General features: G+C 36.8%; 2 protein-coding genes across 2 annotated transcripts in view; both read right to left on the bottom strand.

Annotated features, from left to right (window-relative positions):
* Positions 1-1,581: 1,581 nt before the first annotated feature.
* LOC125226996 (protein anon-37Cs-like) lies at positions 1,582-4,778 on the bottom strand. The gene is made up of 3 exons (XM_048131187.1): positions 4,759-4,778; positions 3,030-3,242; positions 1,582-2,944 (listed from the first exon to the last, which is right to left on the bottom strand). Exons 1-3 carry the CDS (start codon positions 4,776-4,778, stop codon positions 1,582-1,584), a joined length of 1,596 nt encoding a protein of 531 aa, XP_047987144.1.
* The window catches only part of LOC125227133 (venom dipeptidyl peptidase 4), a 52,647-nt gene continuing 40,624 nt past the window's right edge, over positions 4,534-16,556 (bottom strand). The window contains exons 13-14 of the mRNA XM_048131351.1: positions 16,198-16,400; positions 4,534-4,836 (exon numbers count right to left, since the gene is read on the bottom strand). Coding sequence (XP_047987308.1) covers positions 16,308-16,400 — 93 coding nt within the window. The 3' untranslated portion in view covers positions 4,534-4,836; positions 16,198-16,307. The remainder of the gene's footprint in view (positions 4,837-16,197; positions 16,401-16,556) is intronic.

Raw genomic sequence — 16,556 nt, 5'->3', positions numbered from 1 at the left:
TTTTCATTTTTGCAAGTACTTAGATATGTGTCATTTACCTGTTTAAGATAAGTACCCTATTTATAACTACAAAATGTGTAAAGAATTAGAGAAAAATTAAGTATAAAATAAAAAATTCAGTTTTTCAAAACCCATTGAGTTTTTCAGTTTCCTCGTTTTTCCCCGTTTAAGAATATTTATTACTATCTAGAGACACTGCCAGCTTGATTTTTTCTAATTATAATCTAGGTATTTTAAGAATTAGGAGCACTTCCACAGAAATCAAGGCTGATTTACATAGGATTTTCGATCATCATACGAAGAATCTTACCTACTTTTAGCGTCGCGTCACCTATTAAATAGTTTAAATACTATCATAACTACACTGGCGATGCCTACAGATTTATGTTTTACAAAATGTGTATTGACGTGACGTGATATCATGATATTTGTTCTTATAAAAAATAAAAACACGCAAAAATATTTGGGGAAAATATGATTTTTGCCACTTCCAGGCTGTGAAATATCGTCATCTAGTTTTAAGCCTAAATGGCCCATAAGGGGTACGCTTTTTTGTAGGAGCTTTGTATGTCCCGGTATTAAATCGTCCTTGACAGAAACATAAAATGATTTTGCTTCAAATTTTTATTTAAATAAGTAAATTAAATCAAAATAAATACTAATAATGTAGATGGAAACTGGGGCCTTCTTTTGTATGGCACAGGGGCCGTTCCCTCTTAATGTCACCGGAAACCAAAAAAAGCAATTTCCAGTTATTATAACTATGCACGCTCCAAGTCATGCCAAAGGCCGCAAGCCCACAACTGCGGAAGAGAACTTTGGGAAAGCGGAAAGGTCGATGTTCCTTGGAATTTGGTCAGATCTGCTTTGACGACAAAGAAAACGTTCAATTACTGACGGACGACGAATAGTCACAAAATAAAAGTGTAATAAAGTCGAATTTATTTCAAGTAATGCAAAGTATGTACCAACTTTTGTAGGTCACTACTCACTGGATGGTCCCTGTAGTTACAATTTTTTTTCTGTAATACAATCTTAATGATTTCTGTCATTAGCTTTATTAATATTTTTAATATAATTACCTAATATTTTTCACATCACCAAATGGTAATGGCTCTCTTGATTCTTCTAAAACGGATAGCAAAGTTGCATTTTATCCACAAGAGTGCATTGGAGAATTTTAACTTGATACCCAAGCTGGCTGATAGGACCTTAACAGACTTGCGATTTGCGAGCGAAGCGAACGCGCAGCGAGTTCTCAAATGATGGTTTTGAATTATAAGTCATCGCAAATAAGAGTACTTATCCAATTTTATTGTGTTATAAATATAGAAATACTTTTATCTAGAGACACTGCCAACTGTTCTTTACGACTTGAATACTGTGGGCAGTACCTATACTTACTTAGTTAAACTGAAAGTTTCTACTTTCCTAGCAGGAGTATATAGATTTGTCTGGATGGATTGTAATGGAAACTTTTGCTTTACTAAATTCTACTTGAATAACAAAACAAGTTCAAACATGCTACATTGTTACTCAAAACAAAAAATACAGAAGGAGCACTTTTAGATAACTACCTAACTAGTTTTTATTAGCCTGACGTTTCTTAGCTTGATCAATTACATCTTTCCGGCGCAAATCGCGAAGTGGAGGTCCTTGAAATTGCAACGTTAATTGAACTATTCTTTCCGCTTCTCTTATGCCACTCAGCCTCGCGCCAGCTATAGTGCCGAAGTGGTAGGGCGTCGTGGCTTCCCCCGCAATCAAGATGATCGGCGGGCAGGACTCACCCGGCCCGGGGACAGGGCAGCCGAGAGTTCTCTGAGCCTGACCGCAGGAATCCGAACTCTCATACGAATAAGATCCGTAGAAAAATGGATCAGTAGCCCAATTTGATCTTATTATCGTCATGGGATATGGAATGCAACTATTACCGGTGTGACACCGCAATATATTTGTAATACTCTCCGCCAAATCCTGTTCAGACAACTGTTCCATCGCTCGTGCTTCTTCTCCAACCACTCGAATGCAAAGGACATTATTGCTATTCGGTACTTTCTGAATGGTTGTGATTCCACGGGTCCAATCATTTCCACCGCCGAGTTGGCTATGACAACATTTGAAGTTTATTTCTCCATTGTGCCAATACCAAAATGGGCGATAATATTCAAAGTAAATATTATCAATTATACCATTTCCGATATGGGTCATCGCACACGTTTTGGTTAATGGCAGTTGCGGACAAAATAAACTGGAAGAATTTGCCATAAGGACGCCAATAGAAACGGTACTAATGACGTAATCACAGTGGAATTCTTCACCGTCAGGCGTAGTCACTATTGCGCGAGGTCCTTGCTTTTGAGCAGTTCCCCAGTAGACACAATTTACAGGTTTACAGTAGCGTATTCGACCTTCGGGTATAATTCGCAGCAGTGGTGATAACGCGCCTAGAGTCCCTAGGGGCACGCGGACGACGCCGCCCGGCATGGACATGTAGCAGCCGACGTGGTCGGAGCACAGCATGGCGCTGTCGTACCCGCAGCGCGCGGTCAGCATGTGCGACAGCCCGAACATTATCCTGGCCGCGTCGTGCTGTTGATCTTCTGGAAACTCGTGTAGCTCTTGCTGGATTCTCAAACTTATAAAATTGACTAAAGATCCATGTTGCTTACTCCCTCCTAGACAATAAATGGAAGCCGCTTCTTGTTCGATCTGTCGAAATTTGTAGTAAGCCGTTATAATTGGTCTATAATCCATTTTTCCCGCAGCTACTCTGTGAAAGAGGCCACGCGGGTGTGCCGTGGCCGGCACACCGGGACGGGGAGGATTTTCTTCTGCCGTCATTTTATAAATAGGATGACTGGGACAATGGGTAAAGTCATAGCCGGCCCCCAGTTCAGCGACCACGTCGCCTAAAAAAACTGAACGTATTCGACCCCCCGGCCTGCGGACAATCATCATTTATTAGGATTTAAATTAATCGTCTATTGGTATTCCTATGTTTTGGTAAGGTATTTAGGTATCCGTACCTTTCATAAGCTTCTAGAATGACATAGTTATTGATGCCACGCTGCGTGAGGCGCACGGCGGCGGACAAGCCCGCCATGCCTGCGCCGATGATGACGACGCGCGGCTCCTCGTAGCACGACTCCGGGTCGCACGGCTCCTCGGCGCAGATGCCGCGCTCCACCACGACGGGCGCACACGGCGCCGTCACGGGCGGCTCCTCGGACCCCCCTATACTGAAAACAATATAGGCTTAAACTATTTAAACCTACCTCATCTACTGGCAATCATTTTCCGACCTTTAACAAACTCACCATCTTTTAGTAGTTTTCAACCAGCATTTTGCGAGTGGGATGGTATTTTTACTTAAAATTTTCATGGTAACTTAAAATTCTTAACTTTGATAATTTCATTGACATGACCTAATTGTTTTGATAGTTTTGATCAGGGAGAATAGAGGTAAGGAGGACAATCTGTCGAAGTAGAACAGTCGCAAAAATGACCTTACAAATCTCTCCGCTAGGAGCGCATGTCTCGCTCAATACTCAGAGACGTGACATGAAATTAGACGTTCTTTACTCTAGACTGATTTCGTCAGACTAAGCAACTCAAGACGTAGTTCCGTGGTAGTGCGCTGGCTTCGTATGCGAATGTTCTCAGGTTCGATCCTGACAGCGACTTTTTTGTTTTTTGATTTTTTTTAGTATTTTAATTTCCTCAGTACTAAACAAAAAATTTTTTTTTTTAGATATTAGAAAAATAAAATAATTGAGGAAAAAATATCTGTAGAAAAAATAAAAAAGCTCTCATCAGGATTTGAACCCGGGACCTCTTGCTCCGTAGGCGGGGTCACTACCGAGAAGTCTAAGAGATTGTCAAACCGTTATGCACCTGCAATTGCAGCGCCACCTATCTTTTCTTTAATATGTGCACTTCTGATACATAAAGAGGTTGCTCCTTTATCTCTATTCTTCATGGTTTTGATCCATAGTTTTGATGTCAGAATTCGGACAGATAATATAGTCATAGACCTAAAACCAAAGAAGATGCATAGCAAAATTGACATACCTTTCTAGTTTTCATAAGAAAAAACATTTGTATTTTTATAATCAAAACTAGCTTTTGCCCGCGGCTTCGCTCGCGATAAAAAGAGACAAAAAGTAGCATAATTATGTCACACTCCATCCCTTCAACTATCTCCACTTAAAAAATCACATGAATTCGACGCTCCGTTTTGCCGTGAAAGACGGACAAACACACAGACACACACACTTTCCCATTTATAATATTAGTATTAGTATGGATTTATGAAAACTTATTTTTTCTGGAAGTTTAAACGGTTATGTAAATAATATGTAATTAGGAATTAGTATGTAAGTGAGATCGGGAATATTAATTATATTCTAAGCGTATGTAATATGTTTCATTTAAATTCCTTCTGTAATTCAATTATCAAACAGGTATAAGTATATGATACTCAAACGAGCGGGCCTAAAACTATAAAACCAAAAAATAAAACAATTAAAATATATTATTAAATTATTATTTATTGTGTATTAACAGGCACAGTAAAAACGAGTTCAGAAATTAATTCATTTCCTCTTCAGTTTGGAGATCATAATGTTACAATAACGCTGAACACAAGCTCGTTGTCTTACTTATAACAAAGTACTAATAAATATCTAAGTAAAAGACGGTCAAGCAAATCTTGTCATTAAAAAAGGCGGAAAATTTGAAAAATATAGGACTCACCGGCCCGGCGTTGTCTTCATAAAGCGCATGCCTTCCTAAACCATGACGTTGGCGGAATAATCAACAAGACTATAACACTTGTTAGAAATGCCGCCTAGTTTAATACAAAATATGGATTAAATCGATGGAATCAGGCGTTACTTTGCGGAAATCCATGTTAATCGTAAACTAGAACTTTCCACTTTCCACTTTTTTCTTTTTTTTTTTTTAATTGCATGTAAAAAATACGCAAGTAATTATAACAGGTTAGCACTGATTGACTTGCACGTTATCTATTCGCGGATTAGCAAAGGAAAGTTCTAGTTTACGATTAAAATATGGATTAATCATATACCTTTTGTCTCGTTATATTGATAATTCCTCATATCATGTAAGCGGCACGATGATGATGATGATGTATTTAAGCTAGATTCTGAACGTAACCCTAACTGACAGCGCTGTTCTCTGTGGTCGAGCTGTCAATTAAAAAGAAGTTATCCCGCGCGCGTTTTATGGGAGTCAGGACAGTCGAGCGTTGTGTATTTATTTAACTTAATAAATGTATTAATCAAGACCTAGTGCGTTTTATTCTTTCAATTCAGAAGTGCGGTTTCAAACTTTCATGCTCACGTAGTATTTCGGTCAAATAAGTTGATTATCATACGAAGTTATCATTAGCGTCATGACGACGCGACGTTCCAAATAAACGCATTTACGCACTGTAAAATGCACTAAGTTTTGGTTAAATGCACTAAAGTCACGAAGTACTTAAATAGATTGATCAATATTCAATGAAGGTGTGATATCTATTGTCCAACCAGTAAGTACAATACTGTCTCTGAGGTAAGTTACATGCCTGAGTGCAGGTGTGTTGAAATGTGAAACTAATAATGAAATGTTTTACGCACTGACAAGTTCACAAATAAGATGATAATACAATCTGATCATTTATCTATGTATTGTACATTAAGTCCAGTAAAGAAATGCCTAATAAAAATGCTCATTTTGAAGCTGGTTTATATCAGTTTGTGGTGTGTTGATTGCCATGGGGTGTGATTTCTGTCAAACTTGCACTTTTATTACATCTAGTGCATGCACAACATGCATTATCAGTATTATAATACCACACTGGACTTATGGTTTGGCCGTGGTTTCTTGTGTTTATTTTCCAGATCAGAAATGATTGCTTTGACTCCTAGGAATGGAGATCATGTATCAGAGAAATGTTCATGTATTGTGGAACAAAATTTTGGATGAAACAAACAACATAAATATGGACATTATAGCCATCCCTTTCTAATGTGATATGGGTCTGCAAAGTAACATAGCGGTATGTATATAATATATTGATGCCAAAACAGGTAATACTGTGAGATAATTATTATGTTTTTAATTGAGAAATAATAATTATTTATATATTTTAAATTATAAATGTGTACTGAATAATTTGAAGAGGGTGCATTTAGTTGTGCCGTAGAGCTGGAATGATAGAAGTGTTCATAGTTGTGGTAAAGTCTCTGAGACTTATTCTTAATTTAAGTGTGAAATAAATGTGCTTGGCACCTTGAGGAGATGCTGAATTCCATAATAAATCATAATTAAGATGTATTTACAGAATTTTTAGAAAGTATTGAGGTAAGGAATATTAGTGTAGTTGTTGTTGTATGTTGCTAAAGTGAACCGGGTTATAATAAGTTTAAACTGCCACTTGCCTATCAACGGGGAAGTAATTGTTTAACGGTTAAATATGAAAATTATTTATTTATATGAGCAAATTTACATAATAACTATGCTAGCTTGTATCAAAAAATAGGTCCGTGAGGCATTGTACAAAGGATGCTGGCGACCTTTCCTCGTTGTATTGCTGATATGTTGATTGAGTTGATTTCAAAAGATATCTGGTCAATTCTATTAATAATAAGAAATTCGTGACTGCACTGTTGTGTTGTGCCGCAGTGATATGACTTATATACCTAATAGTGATGTTAGACTACATTGAAGTTATTTATTTTTTTAAATAGAACTAAATTGAAGTTATGATCATTTTGTCAGATTCCCATTTGAGGTTAATTGATCCATCACTCAGTACTTGTATTTACTAGTGTGATGTGAAGGGAAGATTGTATCTCGCTGGAAGTACAGTAGGTGTGTGATTTTGAATATTTTGAGATGATAGTTTAGATTGATTTGAAATCTAATGACTATTGGTTAGTTCCACAAGAGGAAACATGGCAAAATTTACAACTATGTTCAGCTGTTGAAAAGCTCATCGCAAATAAATTTATTAATACATAATGGAAATTAAATACTTCCATAACGTAGGAGATTTATGTTATCCAAGTATTATTATTGTTTTGTATGTGTTTGCCTATCTTATGTGTAGGTATTATAGACATTCATTATGATGGAATATTAACCTGTGCAACAAGTACAGCGCTAAGGAACTGCTCACTTTGATTGCATAAGAAGAATAATGAAAGAATTTACTACTGCCAGTACTAGATGTGATTACTGATTACGATTAGAGATAGGTATTATTTCATTTATTCAGTAAAACTGTTCTTAACGTTGGTAAGACATCAGGAAACGGGAGGCATTACTGGTCGTTCTTATTGATATGATAAAACATTTTATGCCTCGTTTTGCTGCAAGTGTTTCTCGCAAAAAAAAAAAGTACCTAGTTATGAAATATAGTGCCTATAAAGTGGGTCAAATGTAAGTTATATGGTGTCTTGTAGTTGCGGAACTGCGTCGATTTAAATTCTATAGAGTATTCACATTCTATTATCACAATCCATTTCTATTCAAGTTCTACATTAAAATTTACTTTTATTGTATAATATTACCAAATACCAAAAATTTGGAAAATACACTCAATTTAGTGATAATATTACAGCATGTTGACTTTTTAACATTGGAACTTGAAATACCTATGTAAGAAGTTTTTGTCTAAAACGACAGCAATGAATATTACTATCACTGCACCTGACAAACCAAGGTCCCTTGCAGCATCTGTATTTGTGTCTGTCTATTTGTACGTTCCCGATAAACTCAGAAACTGTTACACGAATGTTTAAAATGCGGTGTTTACCTCTGATAGATTGATTTTTGAGATGTTTCGATGTATGACTTGTTAAGCTTTTATGTAAATTGGGAGTTTTAATTGGAAGCAATACTGAAGCCGTTTGAGACTACAAAACAATGTGCATGAGATTATCTCTCTTTCATTAGAAAATAAAGTTCACGATGTCAATGTCTGTTCTTAGGGTAAAATTAAACTGGTCATAACCTGCTAACCCTGGCCATGTAGTAACTGTCTGCCAGACGCTAATGTATTCAATTGTGAAATGCTCTTTAATTATTTTATATTTCTATAGCTTATAACTGTTACTTATAGATATTTTTGGGTCAATATACAAAGTTTAGTGGAAAGTAAATATATTGGAGTACTAATGATCCTGACTTTGGAATTTAGTACTTGTGTCCGGAAGACTAATTATAAAATAATTTTCACTTTCTAAACTACAGTACATGTCACATACTGTTCGTGACGCAACGCAAATGCTTAATTTTAATTCCAGCAAATGGTGATGCATTTCCCACCAATTTTAAAAGATAGATAAATGTATATTTTTGTACTTATATGTGTTCACAATCATAATTATGTTTGATAAATAACGTGTAAAATATTTATTGGTTTACATGTTGGATGCTGAATGTATATGTCCGAGAGCTGCGGTGACATGGTTGGAGAGCTTTGGTGGCATGGTTGGAGAGTTGCGGTGACATGGTTGGAGGCCGCTGCGTCCTGTGTGTACGTACGCGGTAGATGGAAGACAACTTGCCACCACTCCACGGCGGTTGGAGTGAGGCCGCTGCGTCCAGTGTGCGCACGCGGTGTTGAAGATGATTCGCTGGAGGCCGCTGCGTCCAGTGTGCGCACGCGGTGTTGAATCTTATTTTCGCTTGAGGCCGATACCCCCTGCGCGGGTACGCGGGTACAAGTAAGGGTCTCTGAGGCCGATAGCTCCCTGTGTGAGAACGCGGTAACAGAGATCACCAAATAGCCTGCTTGAGGCCGATAGCTCCCTGTGTGAGAACGCGGTAACAAGAGGCACCCCTACGCTTGCGTGAGACGGATGCTCCCTGTGCGAGTACGCCGTAACAAGCTCACCACACAGCCTGTGTCTGTGTACTTCATCGACAGCGCCAGTGGACAGCGTGGCGGCGGAGCTGCGACAGCTTTAAAACGGTGACTGTCAGGAGGCTGCGCAGGATCGGGACAGGTGGTGATCTCTCATTTCGTAGGCTGACTCATTTGGGATCACTGAGCGAAAATAGGTACGTGGTGGCATTATAAATATAATAGTACATATATTTTTACACCCTGTGCGTGTATCAGGATATAATAAAGGACAACTAATGCTTGCATGAGACGGATACTCTCTGTGCGGGTACGCCGTAACAAGCTCACCATACAGCCTGTGTCTGTACATCTCAATTTACTAAAGTGAACTTCACACCTAGTGTGTGTATTGATATTATAAAAATAACAGTAGATATTTATATTGTTACTCCCTATGCATGTCTCAGGATATAATATAAGTGTAGCGGTCCAAATGTTTTGATGCCTTGTATTGTGTGCGTCGTGATATAATGATAACTGTGCATATACACCGTGTTTCACTTAACACTAAAAACCTGAAAACCGTTTGTTCAGAATCGAGAGTAGAATCGATTGAGCTATATCTTGATGGGGGTAATATTTTTATTTAAATTAGTATTATTAGTTATTTTTTATGTGCCTATTCTATTGTATTCATAATACAACATTGTGTACCTATATCGCATTGCTAGAGGTTGTTTACCTTTTTCAGTATTTGGAGGTATTAATATTGGCTGGTTACTTGGACGATTATTTTTTCTGCTACGAGTTTGACGTTGTTTGTCAATTTCATCTTAATGTTTATCATAAGTTATAACAAAATAAACTCGTACCTAATTACAACCTTGTCATTTTGAACATTGGGTTTAAATTTGCTTACTGAGATTACCTGTCCAATTTGAAGCTGTGACAAAGCTTTACTTAGCTAGCGTGACGTTCACAAATTATAGATAGTGCCTAGCTTGATATGACAATTGGAATACCTTCCTTAAGTTTCACCATCCTAAAAACATTGCCATGGCCAAGTTGCGTGGGTCCCTATGTCTCTAACCTAAGCTAAAGAGAAATCCGACTCCGACCCAGCACAGTGAATGGCGATGGACAATCTGAATAACCTCTGCATCAGGAACGACTCGAAGAGCCGGGTTTTGAACGTTATGATTATTATCCTCTATGGGTAGTCGTTATTTACATTAGTGTGATTTTAATACATTTCTAATAGGTCTTTTACAGTGACATCGTAGCTGTCTATTGGTAAACCTTATGTCGTTGCAGTAACGTACACAAATAAATAGTTTAATGGTTTATGATGGTAGTTAGCAATTATTTTATTGAGTGTAGAGCTAAAAGTCAAGTAGAGCTGTACAGAAAATTAAAAATTCAATTTAAGAAAAAATAACCATCAGATTAAAAAAATGTATATTCTAGATGAGTTTAAAAAAAAAAATCTGTTGGGGTGTCTGAGGTTTTGAGTGGTACCGGAAACACGTTGTATATTATTTTGCACCGTTTGTGTGTATTTAATTATCCAACACTGTTGTAAACTTTCTGCCTTAACTTCACGCTAGTCGTTGAGTTGCAGGAAATCATCCACGCTATGGTACCATACTATACATACACCCCGTGCGTGTGTGGGTGTGGACGTGGGACACGTTATGTGATGACACAAGTTACCAGACACTTACTTTCTGTTTCCAAGTCCAACTCATTACATTTACTGACGGTAGTTTTGGGTGACCACGAGAGCATATATATTGTAGTGTGGCATACCCACGGTTCAGCGGCGGCATTGCGAGCAGCGACTAAGGCCCTCTTGCACCAACCACTTAACTCGGGGTTAGTGGGCTGTCATCTGTCAAATTCCATATAAAATGGTGGGTTAACCCTCGGGTTAACCCTTCATTTTCGTTGGTGCAAGTGGCCCTAAGTGTAGTAGGTGTTATTGGTTATAATTATAACCTTAAGCTTCACATTAGCTTGTGATGCAACAGTCTTACTCTTGTTATAGGTAGTAGGTACCTATATTGAAGTGTATGTTTACCTGACTATGCACTCGCTGTCCAAAGATGTAGATTTAGCAATTACAAAACTTATTTTTAAAATCAATATATAAATATGTGTTACGTAGATATAAATAATATTCATTCAGTACTTTCAGTAGTGATACTAGAAAACAATGTGAATTATGATATTCATTTTCCTCAAATTGCAACAATTTTTGTGTGTATTGTAAGGCCGTAATGTTTATATGTACTACAACAAAATTCGTTCAACAATGATTGTAATTTACCTAGAATAAGTAAGTATAACCAAAGACATATGTAACTCCGTATAGACAGCTACAGTCTAAGAAAATACGGAACCCTAAAAACGTACCTCAGAACCATTTAGAAATAGGTACGGTAGCCTAGATGGCGCTCAGTGGCGTAGCGAGGGGGGGGCCGGGGGGCCATGGCCCCGGGCGGCACATGACAAGGGGCGGCAAAATCGGCAATTAAAAATTATAACATACAGACAGAGTCGCACCATAAGTGTTCCTTTGTACCTTTTTGTTACGGAACCCTACTAGTAAATAAAATTTTATTATGAGACCAACATTTTTCAAATCGCGCTGAGAAACGCGCCAATTCTCTGTTTTGTGCTGGCGCCGAATGCACCACGGCTGCGAGGGACGCGGGGCGGGGCGCGAGCGGCCGCGCGCACGAACTATAGGCGAATGTTCTAAAAACTATGGCGAAAGAGCTTAAGCGGCACCTATATTACACGATAAAATACCTTATCTTCATACTGTTAAGCACTTTGTAATGAATGGAGTTTTATATTTTTATGTACTTACGACAGATGATTACTTGAGTTGAGCAAACAAAATTCGTCATTTTGTTCCGAACTTTAGTGCTAAGTTTAAATTAAGTATAATAGGAAAATATTACATTTGATTTTTGGATTGATATTCATTATTCAATCCACTTATTTTCAAATTGTGTAAGTGTCTATTTAAGTATTTTTGAATTTGAATTGAATGCTGAATTAGTTTTGTTCCAAGTTTGAGATATTTCTCGTATGTTATGTGAGTAAGTAAACAATAATACTTTAGCTTAGTGCTAAGGCCACCGAGTAATATTAGACGGTCAACCAAATTTTAGCACTAAAAAAACCGGCCAAGTGCGAGTCGAACTCGCCCACCGAGGGTTCCGTACAAACTTTCAATAGGTGAATCATCAAATGTTATTCAATAACTCTACAAACTTGACTAAATCTCTCAAGACTCAATTCCCACATAAGTATAATATTTTAATATACAATTTTATTGTTAGACAACGTCCAAAGAAAATCAAGACTCGACTTCAATAGTTTACGACATGTAAGGACACTCCTGAAGCGACCTCATTATATCAGGAAAAACGCGATGTAGGAAATGAGCGTTCAACGTACAGCGATATCTTTCGGCAAATTAAGTAAACTAATGTGTGCGAGCTAGTATGGAGGATGATTTTTATGGGATAATTGTTTATTGTGTGAACCGATTTCAACCATTTTTCCTCTCTTTGAAAGCAAAAACTTTCATTTTTATTCTGTAAAAAATACAGGTACCTACAAGAAACACCCGCAAGAGTGTTCAAATTGAAAATGTAAATCTAGAAGGATTTTTCATAAAGTAAAAAAGTTCACATTTTTTTCCAAAAACATTTTTTTTCCACAACAAAAAAATTATGAAAAAAATAGTTTTGATATGTATAATTTGAGTTCTTTCTAACGATACCCCAATTGCCCTAGTAAAGAAATTTATAGTTTTCCCCTCTTTTATTTTGGCCATTTTCTGTAATTAATATTAATATATTTAAAAAAATATATGCTTTCAATTTGTAGAGATTAACGATTTCATAAGTATTGCAAATTTCAAATAAGGATGATAGCATAAGCGGTAAGTGCGTGCGACTTTCGTTCGGGGGTCGCGGGTTCGAACCCCGGCTCGCACCAATGAGTTTTTCGGAACTTATGTGCGGAATGTCATTTGATATTTTCCAGTCGCTTTTCGGTGAAGGAAAACATCGTGAGAAAACCGGACTAATTCCAATAAGGTCTAGTTACCCTTCGGGTTGGAAGGTCAGGTGGCAATCTCTTTCGTAAAACTAGTGCCTACGCCAAATCTTGGGATTAGTTGTCAAAGCGGACCCCAGGCTCCCATGAGTCGTGGCAAATGCCGGGATAATGCAAGGAGGATGATGATGATGAGCATAAAAGTAGTTCTCGAGGTATTAAATAATGTGACAGACAGGCAGACAGACGGACAGAGTCGCACCATAAGGCCAATTTATTTGTACCTTTTTGGTAAGGAACCCTAAAAAGGCGCGAAATTTACATTTTCTATGGGAATTTAACCTTTGCCCCTATATTTTCAATAGTTTTTTTGAAGTGTCACAGTGTCAGGAATATCAGGATATGGTTCGTCGATGATTCCGCCAACGTCAAAGCACGCGTTTCAAGAAATTAGCTAGCCGCTGAGCCCTCTATTTTTCAAATTTGCCGTTTTTTTAGTACCAAGATTTGGTTGACCGTCTTCTTTAGTAGGAACAAAAGACAAAAGCTATTGGTTTGGATTACCTCAAAAAGGAAAAACGGATCCCTATAGGATCACTCGTGCGTCTGTCTGTCCGCCTGTCACAGCCAATTTTCTCCAAAACTACTGCACCGATTACCTTGAAATTTGGCACACATATATTATGTCCTGTGACCCAAAGACGGACAAGTAATTTAAATTAGGAAAATTTAATTGTAGGGGTCACTTTTGGTTGGTAAAAATGAAAATTAAAAATCAAAGTTTTTTAAACTATATTGTGTTACAATATCAAATGAAAGAGCTTTTTATAAGTATTTCAAAAATATTTTTAGTCAAGTAATTTTAAAGTAATTTAAGAAAATAGGTATAAAATGCACAAAAAAATACACGAGATAGCCTACAATCTATGGATTACACAGGAAAGCCTATTATACAACTACAGTCAAGCGTAAGTCAGACTTAAAAGAAAAAAAAAACTCAAATTTCACTCTCTGCCGCTGAAAGGAGTTACCCAATCTCTTGAAATCTACCTAAATTAATTTCCGTTTCGTTTTTTTAGAAATTGTTCAGAATATCAATTATTCAAAAAACGAGGCGCTTAAGCCCTTCTTGTGGTGTACGGAGCCCTTACAACGGTAGCACAACTCGCACTTATAATGACCAAATAATCTAGATATGTTGATCATAAGAGGGGCGGCATATCGGCAAAATTGGTGATCGGCCCCGGGCGGCAATAACAGACGCTACGCGGCTGATGGCGCTAATGCTAATATTTGACATTTTAACACATATCAAGCTAAGAATATGGGCTAAATTGTCTAAACTGAGGTTTAGAAGTTTCAAGCTTGTGTAGAGAGATGGCAGTCTATGCACTGTGCTTACATAATATATTATGTTGACAGAACTCTATAATATTCGATTTTCTTCATTCATATTATTTATGGCATTCATATCATTCTTTGGTATAACATTAGATCTACAAGGAAGTTGGCACAGCCTTCGGAAAACTAATACGTTGTTAGAGGTGTAATTGATTTCCAAAATAAACCAGCGAATGCTTCCACATAACACAAAACATTTAAATAAAATATGAATAACTAACTCAACGTAGTTTTCTGCTTCTTTACTTATTTTCGATATTACAAATTTAATAAATTTCATCTAAACTGTTAAACGTTTACATATTATTGTGTAAGGGTGTTACTGCTTTAACTGAAACAGATATTATTAATAAAATGTGATTTGAAAATTTAATAACATGCAATAGGCTAGGCTATAAAATATTTTATGCAGTGCACCAAATAAAGCACCAAATAATTAGAAGAAATATATGGACAGTAATTATGTTTAAACATTATTTCTATTTAATAAGTCAAAGAAAAGATATAAAAAGTAAATGAATTGACCGTGACGTCACTCCTCAGTATTTCATAGTAATTCCACATTAGCAAATCGTTTTGACAGTTTTTAAAAAGAAGCTGATTTGACTAGTAGGAAACTAGCCTATTCGAACAATATGGGTTGACCTTGGGATGTAGACCGTGACAGACTGATGCTGTTATACACCTTTTTGGATACGTCTTTCTAGGGTTGCATGTTGCTTAACTTGTTACTGTACTTTTGTTAAAATAAAAATATATTTTATTTTCTAAATTGTTAACAAGTGTTAGCTATATGATTATGTACTTATACATCGGTAGTTGGATGAGGACATCCAGTCTATTACAGATGGCCGGAGACATTATGTATAAGTAAAATTGTTCTGTCTTTGTTTTATTAGAATCTTTATGTCAAAATGTAAAAATATTTTTTTTATGCAGTGGAACTTTACTTAGGTACTCGAACCTTGACTTTTGATTTCGTGACACCTAGTTTTTGATTTATGTTTTATGTTCGCTACCCGAAGGTTGTCTGGTAGAGGTCGCTCTTGAGCGATAATACCACCTGTTGTCTGCCTCTGTTTAAAATAATTTGTTTTGTCGCCACTATTTTTTTTTTCTGTAAGTATCTTTTGCGGAGGTGTGCCAATAAAGGCTAATACTATCTATATACCTTCATAAGACGAAGTCGTCGTTAACACAAAATTACCCACTGGAAAATTATATTTTCTTGTGTCCAAAATTTCCACTGCATAATGCCAAAATTGTGTATGTTATACCTACAGATTGCTAAGTCAACCTTTTTTTTTGTCAGTGTTTTGCTAAAGGTGCACAAATATTAATAACTAATACTTGGCAATTCTTATAATAGCTGTAACCTATAAATGTATTAGGACTCTCTTATCATCATCATCCTCTTTGCGTTATCTTTTTTGATATAAATTGTAAACGAATGACCTTAACTAGCAAAATGCAATTGATGATTATGATAATCTGTTAGTTTCTTAAGAAATATATTTTTGTTTCTTATTTGCCTAGAGTCAGGCAAACAGCAGGATGGCCGATTGTTAGAAATGCCGCCTAGTTTAATACAAAATATGGATTAATCATATACCTTTTGTCTCGTTATATTGATAATTCCTCATATCATGTAAGCGGCACGATGATGATGATGATGTATTTAAGCTAGATTCTGAACGTAACCCTAACTGACAGCGCTGTTCTCTGTGGTCGAGCTGTCAATTAAAAAGAAGTTATCCCGCGCGCGTTTTATGGGAGTCAGGACAGTCGAGCGTTGTGTATTTATTTAACTTAATAAATGTATTAATCAAGACCTAGTGCGTTTTATTCTTTCACACTTAAAAAAATAGGTATTGAAAATGTAGGGACGAAAGTTTATCATCCATAGAAAATTTGACTTTCGCGCCTTTTTAGGGGTCAGGTTTGCTTGACCGTCTATAATTAATAACTAGGGGTAAAAGCATTGAGTCCAAAAGCGATCCAGCGTGTGGTAGAAGTGCCGACTCACGCCTCGAAGCGAGTGGTTCTCGTCCGTGTAGGTCTGAAATTAAAATAGTTTCGCAAGTTACAGACATGCTGGAAACATTTTCATTAACTAGTTGTAAGTAGTATTGGTTTTGATCTACGAGTTATGTAATATGCTTGGGTATGTCGATTGGGAATTTCATAAGATTATTTAATTTTTGAACGAGCCCTA

Source organism: Leguminivora glycinivorella, chromosome 6 (assembly GCF_023078275.1).
Source record: "Leguminivora glycinivorella isolate SPB_JAAS2020 chromosome 6, LegGlyc_1.1, whole genome shotgun sequence".
Taxonomy (NCBI): Eukaryota; Metazoa; Arthropoda; class Insecta; order Lepidoptera; family Tortricidae; genus Leguminivora; species Leguminivora glycinivorella.
The sequence above is the reverse complement of the archived record's forward strand: the minus strand, read 5'-3'. Positions and strand labels throughout refer to the sequence as shown.